Source organism: Nerophis lumbriciformis, linkage group LG20, assembly GCF_033978685.3.
Source record: "Nerophis lumbriciformis linkage group LG20, RoL_Nlum_v2.1, whole genome shotgun sequence".
NCBI lineage: Eukaryota > Metazoa > Chordata > Actinopteri > Syngnathiformes > Syngnathidae > Nerophis > Nerophis lumbriciformis.
Window position 1 is genome coordinate 32,167,953 of NC_084567.2, and position 15,366 is coordinate 32,183,318.

The following is a 15,366-nucleotide window of genomic DNA, read 5'->3' on the forward strand; positions in this document are numbered from 1 at the left end:
TATTTATGTTTTTTTCCTTCTTTATTATGCATTTTCGGCTGGTGCGACTTATACTCCGGAGCGACTTATACTCCGAAAAATACGGTACTACAGGACCTCTACCAGACTTATTATATATACTGTAAATACCTCTCCTCAGTCCTGAGTGCGTTCTCCAGCTCTTTGACTCGGCTCTCCGACTTGGAGATAAGATCATCCGAAGGTTTGGAACTCTGAAGGTCGTCCAACTCCACGCGGAGATCACGGTACTTCAGAGAGACACAGAAATGTTTTTTTTTTTTAAAAACATTACAGGTGATCCTTCCGTAAGCGTTCTCAAGATTGCAAATGAAACCACGACCCAAATCCTCTTCAAAAGTCATAATTTACTTTTCAATCAATCAATCAATCAATCAATGTTTATTTATATAGCCCTAAATCACAAGTGTCTCAAAGGGCTGCACAAGCCACAACGACATCCTCGGTACAATGAACAGTTGAAACATATGTCTGGAAGTCAAACACCGCTATTTTAATCTTCCAGACACGGTCAAAAATAAGCGTCATAAACATGATATAGATTCAGAAGGAGCTCCTCCCCCTTTGACTTAATGTCCAAATAAGTACTTCCACCTCGCTGTGACATCACAACGTAGCCTGACTGCAAACCCCTGCGAAATGTGGACTCGTCAGATCACAAAATGCTTTTCCACTTTGCATCAGTCCATCTTGGATGAGCTCGGGCCCAGCGAAGCCGGCGGCGTTTCTGGGTGTTGTTGATAAATGGCTTTCGCTTTGCATAGTAGAGTTTTAACTTGCACTTACAGATGTAGCGACCAACTGTAGTTACTGACAGTGGTTTTCTGCAGTGTTCCTGAGCCCATGTGGTGATATCCTTTACACACCGATGTCGTTTTTTGATGCAGTACCGCCTGAGGGATCCAAGGTCATGGGCATTCAATGGTACGTGCAGTGATTTCTCCAGATTCTCTGAACCTTTTGATGGTTCTTGATGGTGAAATCCCTAAATTCCTTGCAATAGCTCGTTGAGAAATGTTGTTCTTAAACTGTTCGACAATTTGCTCACGCATTCGTTCACAAAGTGGTGACCCTCGCCCCATCCTTGTTTGTGAATGACTGAGCATTTCACGGAAGCTGCTTTTACACCCAATCATGGCACCCACCTGTTCCCAATTAGCCTGTTCACCTGTGCGATGTTCCAAATAAGTGTTTGATGAGCATTCCTCAACTTTCTCAGTCTTTTTTGCCACTCGTGCCAGCTTTTTTGAAACATGTTGCCAGGCATCAAATTCCAAATGAGCTAATATTTGCAAAAAATAACAAAGTTTACCAGTTTGAACGTTAATTATCTTGTCTTTGCAGTCTATTCAATTGAATATAAGTTGAAAAGGATTAGCAAATCATTGTATTCTGTTTTGTTTTTACCATTTACACAACGTGCCAACTTCACTGGTTTTGTACAATGAAAAGTTTATTTTTGTCTACAATGTAAACGTTAAATCAAAGCACACAGGACACGCACCTGTCTCTCCATGATGTTTCTCTCCGTTTCCAGCTGGTCGTTCAGATCTTTCTCCTGAATGACCTTCATCTGCAGCTGCTCCATCTGACGGCAAACACAATGTTGTGTTAATAAAAATTCAAATAATGAGATCAAATTCGAGAGGGTAAACTCATTCTTGCTCCGTCTACCTGATCAATAGCTCTCTTATGCTTGGCGGCCCATCTCTGCTCGCTGTCGTGCAGCTCCTCCACGTCGGTCTCCAGGTCGATCAATTTTTCCTAAGAGTCACAGGAGGGGAAATAATTACTGCATACACTGCAATTTTTTTAAAAGTTGATCCTCTTAAAAGACATGAGCAGTCCAGAATTGTTATCCCGGCCTTATTTTAACAGAGACTGCAAAAAAACAATTAAAACAAGATTACTAATGAACATGTACTCAAATGAGGGAAATACGTATTTGATTCCAAGCATTATTCTGTACATGAAAGACAAATAATTGGAGGTTTTGAGGCTGTCGCTTGGTAAAAAAGTTAAAGTTAAAGTACCAATGATTGTCACACACACACTAGGTGTGGCGAAATTATTCTCTGCAGGTAGTAAGCAGGTAGTAAGTAGGTCTACAATGAATTGGAAGCTGCTGGACCACAGGTGTTAGTGTCCACAGTCAAGCATGTTTTGCATCACCATGGACTGAGAGGCTACCATGCAAGAAGGAAGGCCTTGCTCCAGAAGCGACACCTTAAAGGGGAACATTATCACCAGACCTATGTAAGCGTCAATATATACCTTGATGTTGCAGAAAAAAGACCATATATTTTTTTAACCGATTTCCGAACTCTAAATGGGTGAATTTTGGCGAATTAAACGCCTTTCTATTATTCGCTCTCGGAGCGATGACGTCACAACGTGACGTCACATCGGGAAGCAATCCGCCATTTTCCCAAACACCTTGTCAAATCAGCTCTGTTATTTTCCGTTTTTTCGACTGTTTTCCGTACCTTGGAGACATCATGCCTCGTCGGTGTGTTGTCGGAGGGTGTAACAACATGAACAGGGACGGATTCAAGTTGCACCAGTGGCCCAAAGATGCGAAAGTGGCAAGAAATTGGACGTTTGTTCTGCACACTTTACCGACGAAAGCTATGCTACGACAGAGATGGCAAGAATGTGTGGATATCCTGCGACACTCAAAGCAGATGCATTTCCAACTGGACTGGACAGATCAGCTTTCAGGAAAAGAGAGCGGATGAGGGTATGTCTACAGAATAAATTAATTGATGAAAACTGGGCTGTCTGCACTCTCAAAGTGCATGTTGTTGCCAAATGTATTTCATATGCTGTTAACCTAGTTCATAGTTGTTAGTTTCCTTTAATGCCAAACAAACACATACCAATCGTTGGTTAGAAGGCGATCGCCGAATTCGTCCTCGCTTTCTCCCGTGTCGCTGGCTGTCGTGTCGTTTTCGTCGGTTTCGCTTGCATACGGTTCAAACCGATATGGCTCAATAGCTTCAGTTTCTTCTTCAATTTCGTTTTCGCTACCTGCCTCCACACTACAACCATCCGTTTCAATACATGTGTAATCTGTTGAATCGCTTAAGCCGCTGAAATCCGAGTCTGAATCCGAGCTAATGTCGCTATAGCTTGCTGTTCTTTCCGCCATGTTTGTTTGTGTTGGCTTCACTATGTGACGTCACAGGAAAATGGACGGGTGTTTATAACGATGGTTAAAATCAGGCACTTTGAAGCTTTTTTTAGTGATATTGCGTGATGGGTAAAATTTTGAAAAAAACTTCGAAAAATGAAATAAGCCACTGGGAACTGATTTTTAATGGTTTTAACCCTTCTGAAATTGTGATAATGTTCCCCTTTAAGCATGAGTGGAAGAAAGGTTTTTGTGTTATCATTCATATTCTCCAAAGAATGGCCAAGAAATTCTGAAATTGTGATAATGTTCCCCTTTAAGGTTCGTCTAAAGTCTGCTGCGGATCACATGGACAAAGATAAGACCTTCTGGAGGAAAGTTCTGTGGTCAGATGAAACAAAAATTGAGCTGTTTGGCCACAATACCCAGCAATATGTTTGGAGGAGAAAAGGTGACGCCTTTAATCCCAGGAACACCACTCCTACCGTCAAGCATGATGGTGGTAGCGTTATGCTCTGGGCCTGTTTTGCTGCCAATGGAACTGGTGCTTTACAGAGAGTAAATGGGACAATGAAAAAGGAGGATTACCTCCAAATTCTTCAGGACAACATAAAACCATCAGCCCGGAGGTTGGGTCTTGGGCGCAGTTGGGTGTTCCAACAGGACAAAAGTGGTAAAGGAATGGCTAAATCAGGCTGGAATTAAGGTTTTAGAACGGCCTTCCCGAAAAAGTCCTGACTTAAAACGTGTGGACAATGCTGAAGAAACAAGTCCATGTCAGAAAACCAACACATTTAGCTGAACTGCACCAATTTTGTCAAGAGAAGTGGTCAAAAATTCAACCAGAAGCTTGTGGATGGCTACCAAAAGCGCCTTATTGCAGTGAAACTTGCCAAGGGACATGTAAGCAAATATTGACATTGCTGTATGTATACTTTTGACCCAGCACATTTTCAGTAGACCCATAATAAATTCATAAAAGAAGCAAACTTCATGAATGTTTTTTGTGACCAACAAGTATGTGCTCCAATCACTTTATCGCAAAAAAACAACAACCTTGTGTGCTCAATGGAGGACATTCAGATGTTAACTGGCTGTCCAACTTTGCACAAATATACTCGCGCTTTCTGTATACCGGATCATTTAGATGCAACCGAGCGAAGCCCTTATCACCCCTAGTTCCTAGTCTAACTCAAACATGGATGGTATGCTCATGGTTATGAGATAATTGACTGTTTCACTTCCAACAAACACAACCGAGTGCAACTGGTTAGTACCTGAGCCTGTTTAAACTGCTTGGCCAGGTCATCTCTGGCCTGGATGGTGGCCTGCAGCTCCATGTGGAGGTCGTCCACGGTCCTCTCCGCCTGCTTGCACTGCAGCTGGAGCCTCTCTCTCAGCTGGATCTCCTCCTCCAGCGTGCGTTCCTTGTCAATCAGCTTGCCTGACACCTGCGTCAGATGTTGTCACGTGACAAATATACTCTCAGGTGTACACTGCAAAAACTGAAATCTAAGTAAGATTAAATATCTCAAATAAGGGTGATATTTGTTTATTTTCTGTCTGATAAGATCATTCTTCTCACTAAGCAGATTTTATGTTAGAGTGTTTTACTTGTTTTAAGGGTTTTGGTCCTAAATGATCTCAGTAAGATATTACAGCTTGTTGCTGAGATTTGATGACCTATATTGAGTAAAACATGCTTGAAACTATTTTTGTCCAAATGTCCAAAACACACCCAGCAATGGTGCACAGGAAGGCAGGGAAGAAGAGGGGAAAAGGCGGACAAAATGGTCAAAAGTCCCAATTTTGTCCAAAATACCTCCCCGGGTTCCAGTCCCACGAGTCCCGCCGCCGGCCGCACAAGTCCCGGGATGCAAAAAATGTCCAAAACGAACCCAGCAAAGTCCCACGGGAAGTGGGGTAGAAAAGTCGTCAAAAGTCCCCAAAAATGTTCAAAATACCTACCCAGGTTGGAGTGCCACAAGTCCTGCCACGCAAGTCCCGTGATGCAAAAAATGCCCATGACACACCCAGCCGAGTCTCACGGAAAGTGGGGGAGAAAAGTGAGAAAAGTCGGCAAAAGTCCCCTAAAACGTTCAAAATACCTACCCAGGTTCGAGTCCCACAAGTCCTGCCGCCGGCCGCGCAAGTCCTGGGATGCCCAAAATGTCCATGACACACCCAGCCGAGTTCCACGGGGAGGGGGGATAAAAGTTGGAAAAGTCGGCAAAAGTCCCAAAAATGTTGAAAATACCTACCCAGGTTCCAGTCCCACATGGTGTGATTTTCAAACATTTTACCGACTTTTCTCACTTTTCTCCCCGCCTTCCCGTGGGACTTTGCTGGGCGCGTTTTGGACATTTTGGGCATCCCGGCCGGCGGCGGGACTTGTGGGACTCGAACCTGGGTAGGTATTTTCAACATTTTTGGGACTTTTGCCAACTTTTCCAACTTTTATCCCCCCTCCCCGTGGGACTCGGCTGGGTGTGTTATGGACATTTTGGGCATCCTGGAACTTGCGCGGCCATACATAAGATTTTATGTTAGAGTGTTTTACTTGTTTTAAGTGTTTTGGTCCTAAATTATCTCAGTAAGATATTACAGCTTGTTGCTGAGATTTGATGACCTATATTGAGTAAAACATGCTTGAAACTATTTTTGTCCAAAAGTCCAAAACACACCCAGCAATGGTGCACAGGAAGGCGGGGAAGAAGAGGGGAAAAGGCGGCCAAAATGGTCAAAAGTCCCAATTTTGTCCAAAATACCTCCCCGGGTTCCAGTCCCACGAGTCTCGCCGCCGGCCGCACAAGTCCCGGGATGCAAAAAATGTCCAAAACAAACCCAGCAAAGTCCCACAGGAAGTGGGAGAGAAAAGTCGTCAAAAGTCCCCAAAAATGTTCAAAATACCTACCCAGGTTGGAGTCCCACAAGTCCATGACACACCCAGCCGAGTCCCACGGGGAGGGGGGATAAAAGTTGGAAAAGTCGGCAAAAGTCCCAAAAATGTTCAAAATACCTATCCAGGTTCCAGTCCCACATGGTGTGATTTTCGAACATTTTACCGACTTTTCTCACTTTTCTCCCCGCCTTCCCGTGGGACTTTGCTGGGCGCGTTTTGGACATTTTGGGCATGTCGGCCGGCGGCGGGACTTGTGGGACTCGGACCTGGGTAGGTATTTTCAACATTTTTGGGACTTTTGCCAACTTTTCCAACTTTTATCCCACTCCCCGTGGTACTCGGCTGGGTGTGTTAAGGACATTTTGGGCATCCTGGAACTTACACGGCCATACATAAGATTTTATGTTAGAGTGTTTTACTTGTTTTAAGGGTTTTGGTCCTAAATGATCTCAGTAAGATATTACAGCTTGTTGCTGAGATGTTATAACCTATATTGAGTAAAACATGCTTGAAACTAGAATATTAAGTGTTGCAAAGCTGTGTCATCAACACTCACAAGTATAAAACTGCTTTTTCAAAGTAAGAATTTCTTATTTCAAGCATGAAATACAAAATCATGACTTTGACACAATTGTGTCTCATAATTAAAACAGATGACAGCCAAATGGACTTTGCTGTTTTATTTTCAATGAAACAATAGAAAATACGTACTCATATAGTAGTACACTTGTTATTAGTGAGAATATACTTATTTTAAGGTATTTTTGGGTTCATTGAGGTTAGCTAATTTTACTTGTTTTGGAAAGTCTTGACAAGCCACATTTTCTTGTTCTATTGGCAGATAATTTTGTTTCGTTCAAATAAAAGTTTATTTTTTTCTTGTTTTTGAACACTGACTTTTTGCAGAGTAGTTAAGTGTGGTGAAGACTGACCTCTCCCTGCAAGCGGTTGGCGATAGCTTGGTACTTCTGCAGCTCCTGCTCCTTCTCCAGCAAGGTCTCCTCCAGCTCCTCCACCCTCATCTGGTCCTCCTGACGCAATTTCTGCTGCAGGTGTAACTCAGCTGAGGACTGGGAGGACGTCTGCATGGCCTCTGCCAGCTGGAGACACATGTCAAACACATCTGGATGTGACGCATACGGAATATACATACTTTAGGAACAGAATCAAGTAATTTCATTAGATGCAGTTTGACATTAAAACGCTCCCTGGTTTGTTGTTACTTTGTTATGTACGTCATATAAAGAATGTACAACCATTACCTTATTTACCTGGGGTTATTTTGCTGCACTGAAAAATGTGCAAGTGATCAAGTTTAACATTGGAATGTATAAGACTACTATTTTTTTTATATAGAAAAACACATTGCGGTAGATACATTTGCTCCTCCCTCATATTTGCAGACATCTTTTATCAGCTTTAAATTGTAAATATATGTAAATACATTTATATATATATATATATATATATATATATATATATATATATATATATATATATACATTCATATATACAGTATATATACATATATATATATATAAATATACATATATATATATATATATACATATATATATATATATATATACATATACATATACATTTATATACACTGTATATACATACATATATATATATACACATATATATATATACATATATATATATATATATACACACACACATATATATATATATACACATTATATATATATATACATATATATATACATATATATATATATATATATATATATACACACACATATATATATATATACACACACACACACACATATATACACATTATATATATATATATATATATACACACACACACACACACATATATACACATTATATATATATATATATATATAATGTATATATATAAAATGTATATATATATAATGTGTATATATGTGTGTATATATATATATATATATATATATACATACACACACACACACTCTTTTACGCACATCCAACCAACCAACCAACCACACACACCCACACACGCACACACTCACTCACTCACTCGTGTATTTGTTACCTTCTTAAGTTCTCCGAAAAATGCCTACCTCTTTAGGACCACCCTTTCTAGATATATAAATATTTGTATTTACAACATTAATAATATATTTGTTTGTAATTGTTTTTTAATCTTCATTATTTACTTCACGTTATTACAGTATGTCTCTATATACATACTGTATTTATTTTATTTTGGGGCAAAAGGGGCGCATTTCAATTTCTTACACAAATGCTTGTATTTGTTACCTTCTTGAGATCTCTGAAAAATGCCTACCTCTTTAGGACCACCCTTTCTAGATATATAAATATATGTATTTACAACATTAATAATATATACATACTATGCAAATATAAAAAAGGTAAACTTTTATTTAATTTTTTTTGTTGAATTTTTTGTTTGTAATTGTTTTTTAATCTTCATTATTTACTTCACGTTATTACAGAATGTCTCCATATACATACTGTATTTTATTTTATTTTTGGGCAAAATGGGAGCATTTAAATATCTTACACACATTCTTGTATTTGTTACCTTCTTGAGACCTGAGAAAAAGGCCTACCTCTTGAGGACCACCCTTTCTAAATATATAAAGATGTGTATTTATAACATTAATAATATATACATACAATGCAAATATAAAAAAGGCAAACTTTTAGTATTTTTTTTGTTGTTCAATTTTTCGTTTGTAATTGGTTTGTAATCTTCATTATTTACTTCAAGTTATTACACTATGTCTCTATATACATACTGTATTTATTTTATTTTGGGCAAAGGGGGCGCATTTCATTTTCTTACACACATTTTTGTATTTGTTACCTTCTTGAGACCGCCGAAAAATGCCTACCTCTTTAGGACCACCCTTTCTAGATATATAAAGATTTGTATTTAAAACATTAATAATATATACATACTATGTAAATATAAAAAAGGTAAACTTTTAGTGATTATTATTTTTATTCATTTGTATTTGTTTTTTAATCTTCATTATTTACTTCAAGTTATTACAGAATGTCTCCATATACATACTGTATTTTATTTTATTTTGGGCAAAGGGGGCGCATTTCAATTTCTTACAAACATTTTTGTATTTGTTATCTTCTTGAGACCTGAGAAAAAGGCCTACCTCTTTAGGACCACCCTTTCTAGATATATAGAGATTAGTATTTACAACATTAATAATATATACACACTATGCAAAAATAAAAAATGTAATCTTTTAGTGTTTGTTTTTTTAATTTGTTGTTTGTAATTGTTTTTTAATCTCCATTATTTACTTCAAGTTATTACAGTATGTCTCCATATACATATTTATTTTGTTGTTGCTATTAATTTTGGGCAAAAGGGCCACATTCGAATTTCTTACACACACTTTTGTATTTGTTACCTTCTTGATATCTCCGAAAAAGCCTACCTCTTTAGGACCACCCTTTCTAGATATATAAAGATTTGTATTTACAACATTAATAATACATACATACTATGCAAATATAAAAAAGGCAAACTTTTAGTAATTTTTTTTAATTGAATTTTTCGTTTGTAATTGGTTTTTAATCTTCATTATTTACTTCAATTTATTACAGAATGTCTCCATATACATACTGTATTTATTTAATTTTTGGGCAAAAGGGGTGCATTTAAATTTCTTACACACATTTTTGTATTTGTTACCTTCTCGAGACGGCCGAAAAAGGCATTCCTCTTTAGGACCACCCTTTCTAGATATATACAGATTTGTATTTACAACATTAATAATATATACATACTATGCAAATATAAAAAAGGTAAACTTTTAGTAATTTTTTTTTTTTTCATTTTTCGTTTGTAATTGGTTTTTAATCTTCATTACTTACTTCAAGTTATTACAGAATGTCTCTATATACATACTGTATTTTATTTTTGGGCAAAGGGGGCGCATTTCAATTTCTTACACACATTTTTGTATTTGTTACCTTCTTGAGACTGCCGAAAAATGCCTACCTCTTTAGGACCAACCTTTCTAGATATATGAACAATTTGTATTTACAACATTAATAATACTAGGAAAATATAAAAAATGGAAGCTTTTAGTTTTTGTTTTTTTAATTTGATGTTTGTAATTGGTTTTTAATCTTCATTATTTACTTCAAGTTATTAAAGTATGTCTCGGAATCCATATTTATTAAAATTTTTTTAATACATTTTGTCTAAAAGGGTCTCATTTCAATTTCTTACACACATTTTTGTATTTGTTACCTTCTTGAGACCGCCAAAAAATGCCTACCTCTTTAGGACCACCCTTTCTAGATATATGAAAAATTTGTATTCACAACATTAATAATATATACAGTACATACTATGCAAATATAAAAAATGTAAGCTTTTAGTTTGTTTTTTTAATTTTTTGTTTGTAATTGGTTTTTAATCTCCATTATTTACTTCAAGTTATTACAGTATGTCTCAGAATCCATATTTATTTAAAAATTTTTTAATACATTTTGGCCAAATGGGGCACATTTCAATTTCTTACACACAGTCTTGTATTTGTTACCTTCTTGAGACCGCCAAAAAATGCTTACCTCTCTCGGACTACCCTTTCTAGATGTATAAAGATTTATATTTACAACATTAAAAATATATACATACTATGCAAATATAAAAAATGTAAGCTTTTAGTTGTTTTTAACTCGTTATATACCCCAAAGACCTCTGTATGAACGCACCTCTGTCTCCAGTCTAAGGATGGTGCTGTGGAGTTCCGAGGTCTTCTTGTGTTTGCTGTCCTTGTCCACTTCCAGCTCCTCCAGTTGTCTCTCTGCAAGCCACAGCTTCTCCGCCAGAGACTGAGAATGCAAAGTTTGCTTCTCCAGGCTCTCCTAAACACACAACACACATACACCAAAATCATTGAGTTTTTTTTTTTAACATATGAAACAACAATTGCACTGTGAATGAGAACACTGGTTCAGAATTTCAGGGAGCAAAGGGTTTTTCGCCGTGTTTGATGCAATGAAATGCCATGTCACTTTTTTGGTTTGGTTAGCTAATATGAACAAAACATGCAAAACACTATTTAAAAAAAGAAATAATGAAGCTGAGATTACAAAGTTTGGTAACACTTTAGTAATTAAGATTTGTTTGGACACTAGGGGAACATATTGTAAGCAATGTTCCCTCTAATTGTTCATGTGTGTGAGCAAACGCAAAAACTCCGAACATTCAGTGGAGCCCATGTGAGCAACATCAGACTGTCCCAAACCTGACTAAATAACAAGTTCAATCTCCATCCATCCATCCAATTTCTACTGCTTGTCCCTTTCGGGGTCAGCTGCATTTGGGCGGAAGGCGGTGTACACTCTGGACAAGTCCCCACCTCATCGCAGGGCCAACACAGATAGACATACAACATTCCCTTATTATTATAATCAAATGACAGCAGTCATTTCCATTTCTAATATAAGTGTTTAGGCCCACTTACAATGACAATAACATAAAATATTGTTTTTCATGAACTGTGTACTTGTATTGTTTGTCTGGGTGGAGGTCCTGCTTTGGAAATAATTTGTACCCCTTTCAGACATTGCTTTTAGTTCCCATTAAAACATTCACATGTTGCACAATGAGATGTAAGCAGGGGATCATGTGTACATTCCTGCAACTTCCTGTTTGTAAAAAAATTATATTTTTATTAGTATTTATTTAATATACTAACAACATTTCATGATTAATATTTATAAATTAAGATTCCTAATAAATGACACTAGAATATGGGTTATGGGTTATACTTGTATAGCGCTTTTCTACCTTCAAGGTACTCAAAGCGCTTTAACAGTATTTCCACATTCACCCATTCACAGACACATTCACACACTGATGGCGGGAGATGCCATGTAAGGCGCTAACCAGCAGCAGAATAAGCATACATTTGATTGGTAAATCATAGTGTAACGACCTGGAATGACACTTTATGTGTGGTCTTGGAGTTGTCCGACTTTTTGTGTGGCTGTAAACGCATCACTGACTAAGTGCCATATGTGCATGTGTTGGCGCAAGTGAGAAAGAGCGAGCGGCTGCTGTTGATATAACAAAGTTGCTTTTGGTCTCGTTTGTACTGCAGAAAATGACCACTTTTGCTAGATATAATATTTTTTACTAATGTGTTGGTGATGTGTTTATGGCCGACAATAAAGAGTTTTGCTCAGTAAAGTGATGGATGGAATTCATGTCCTCAAAGCCTCTCGACAGACGTTACAATATTCGAACAATGATGACGAAAACTGTTTTCTCTGTTGTGTCCCTTTCGTGTCGAAAATTGTTATGCGCTTATTTTTTTATTTGATTTTGTGCGTGGCTTAGATTTGCCGTGTGCAGATGACGCTTGAGCAGTGCGCAATTGCACAGGCGCGCACCTTAGAGGGAACGTTGATTGTAAGTAACAAAAGACTTAATTTAGAGTTATTTGGTTAGGGTTAGGGTTGTTGTATAATAAGATCATGCAGAATAGGGCATTAATAAGTACTAATAATGACTAAGAGCCAAACAGGCACTGAGTGAGCACAATGTGTCCGTCATGTCCTCATGTGTCATGTCTTTTTATTTTTTTCGGACTATAATGTGCAATAATGTTATATGTGTATATGTATATATATGCACATATGTATATATATGTATATGTGTATGTGTGTGGATATATACATATATATATATATAGATTCATATCTTCTTTTTACTATTTATATTACTAAAATATTGTGTATGCACCTTAGGGGATCTGCTCCAATTTCGTTGTTCTTTGAACCTGTTCACTGTAATAATGACAATAAAACTCTATTCTATTCTATTCAACATGTTACTAATTTTCATGTTAGTAAGCCACTAATTAATGGTGAATATGTAAAGTGTTACCCAAATATATTTGAATCTCATTATTGATATTATCAAGCAACAACAGGCAGTATCGTTAACTTTCATGTTTTTTCAAAAATATTTGTGTTTTTGTAGGACTGCGATGAAGTGGCTTGTCCAGGGTGTACCCGGCCTTCCGCCCGATTGTAGCTGAGAAAGGCTCCAGCGCCCCCCGCGACCCCGAAGGGAATAAGCGGTAGGAAATGGATGGATTGATGTTTAACGTTAAAGTACCACTGATAGTCACACACACACTTGGTGTGGTGAAATTATTCTCTGCATTTGACCCATCCCCTTTGTTCCACCCCCCTGGCGAGGTGAGGAGAGCAGTGAGCAGCAGCAGTGGCCCCGCCCGGGAATGATTTTTGGCGATTTAACCCCCAATTCCAACCCTTGATGCTGAGTGCCAAGCAGGGAGGTAACGGGTCCCATTTTTATAGTCTTTGGTATGACTCGGCCGGGGTTTGAACTCACGACCTACCTATCTCAGGGCGGACACTCTAACCACAAGGCCACCGAGCAGGTTTCTCAATCAATCAAAGTTTATTTACATAACCCTTAATCACAAATGCCTCAAAGGCTTCCTTCACAAACACCGACATCCTCGGATCTGATCCACGTGTGTTAAAGATGTGATTAATTACGACAAATCATCACATTACTTTATGTATAAAAACAGATTAATCACCAAATGTAGTTTGAGCAATTTACCTAAAAGACCCACTTGGGAACTTGGTTGATTTTGGCGGGGCGAGTGGACCGAAGCGGTAGTGTTTTTGCCAGAAGAAGACCGTATTTCCCATGAGGACTCGCGGATATAGCAACGAGCTGACATGACTGTAGTAATGTTGGAGCAAATATTAAGTCTCTAATGGTCATGCTGATGTTAAATAGCAGACACTATCAAGAAATGATCTTGGATTGGGCTACAAACATGACGCGACGACCGAGAATTTATCGGGGCGGATGCAGGTCCGGGTAACCTACATTTTTCTTTACGGTCTCTTCAGGCAAAACTTTTCGTTTCTTTGGTCGTTATGAAGCTTCTACCGTGATAGCAGTGATTGCACCGAGGCTTTCTTCTTCTTCTTCTCCTTTTCTGGCGGTATGTAGACGTTCGGATCGACTTCTGTCTTTTTAACGAATGGGAAAGGGTGAGTGACGTACAGTACAGGCCACGCATTTGGCCACTAAGGCCTTTTTAAAGCACCTCTTCCTAAGGGCGTTTCAGTGTTATAACTTCACCTTTATCTTTATATTTTAAGCCAAAATGCGTCCGTTCTCCCTTTTCTTTCTACACACTGTGTCTGCTTGTAAGTACTCTGTGATTGTGCGCTGCCGAACATGCTCGTCTGCTGGTAAACCAGCAATGACAAGACGTGACGACGGCTGGGGGCGGGACCGGTACTTTTTAGAGGCGGTATAGTACCGAATATGATTCATTAGTATCGCGGTACCGTACAACCCTAATTGGTACATTGTTTACAAATAGTTATATTGTAAAATGGATTAAACCATATTAATTGTAATATGCATTTTTTATGTTGCCTAAATACTGTCCCAAATTTTATTCTGATTACATTCATGATCAACAAATAAAGGACAAATTAAACAGTCGACCATTGAGTGGTTAGAGTGTCCGCCCTGAGATCGGTAGGTTGTGAGTTCAAACCCCGGCCGAGTCATACCAAAGACTATAAAAATGGGAGCCATTACCTCCCTGCTTGGCACTCAGCATCAAGGGTTGGAATTGGGGGTTAAATCACCAAAAAAGATTCCCGGGCGCGGCCACTGCTGCTGCTCACTGCTCCCCTCACCTCACCTCCCAGGGGGTGATCAAGGGTGATGGGTCAAATGCAGAGAATAATTTCGCCACACCTAGTGTGTGTGTGACAATCATTGGTACTTTAACTTAATATATGTCCAAGTAAAATGTATCTGTATCGGCAACACTAGCCCTCTATTTACTTGGTATCAAACTGATCCCGGGATTGATACAGTATGCAGTATCACCCACCTCTAAGAAAGTCAAATGAATGAATAAATATATTACCTACTCATACATTTCTCGTGCTTGACGACATTAAAAGCTGATATCGGCACAATTGGATTCAGTGTGTTCTTATTGCTGTGATGTACCTCAGCATCCTGGATCTGGTTTTTCAGGGACTGCTGGAGGAAGTTGAAGGCGTACTCCTGGGTGTTGGCCTCCAGCATCATGTCGCGGGCCTGCTTCACCTCAATCTGCACACACAGGGTGATACGATCAGACGCTCACATGCCTGTAAATATTGGATGATAGCTTTGAAGCAGTGACAATGTCAAGTCGATGTATAATTTACAAAGAAGTCAACACACAGCCTTTCATGTCTAAACTGCTAGTAACAAGTCAAATGT

General features: G+C 38.4%; 1 protein-coding gene across 1 annotated transcript in view; it reads right to left on the reverse strand.

Annotated features, from left to right (window-relative positions):
* Positions 1 to 15,366, reverse strand: part of LOC133619652 (uncharacterized) — a 195,519-nt gene that overhangs the window by 10,885 nt on the left and 169,268 nt on the right. The window contains exons 12-18 of the mRNA XM_061980822.2: positions 15,109 to 15,213; positions 10,788 to 10,940; positions 6,986 to 7,153; positions 4,429 to 4,602; positions 1,693 to 1,782; positions 1,523 to 1,606; positions 130 to 248 (exon numbers count right to left, since the gene is read on the reverse strand). Coding sequence (XP_061836806.2) covers positions 130 to 248; positions 1,523 to 1,606; positions 1,693 to 1,782; positions 4,429 to 4,602; positions 6,986 to 7,153; positions 10,788 to 10,940; positions 15,109 to 15,213 — 893 coding nt within the window. The remainder of the gene's footprint in view (positions 1 to 129; positions 249 to 1,522; positions 1,607 to 1,692; positions 1,783 to 4,428; positions 4,603 to 6,985; positions 7,154 to 10,787; positions 10,941 to 15,108; positions 15,214 to 15,366) is intronic.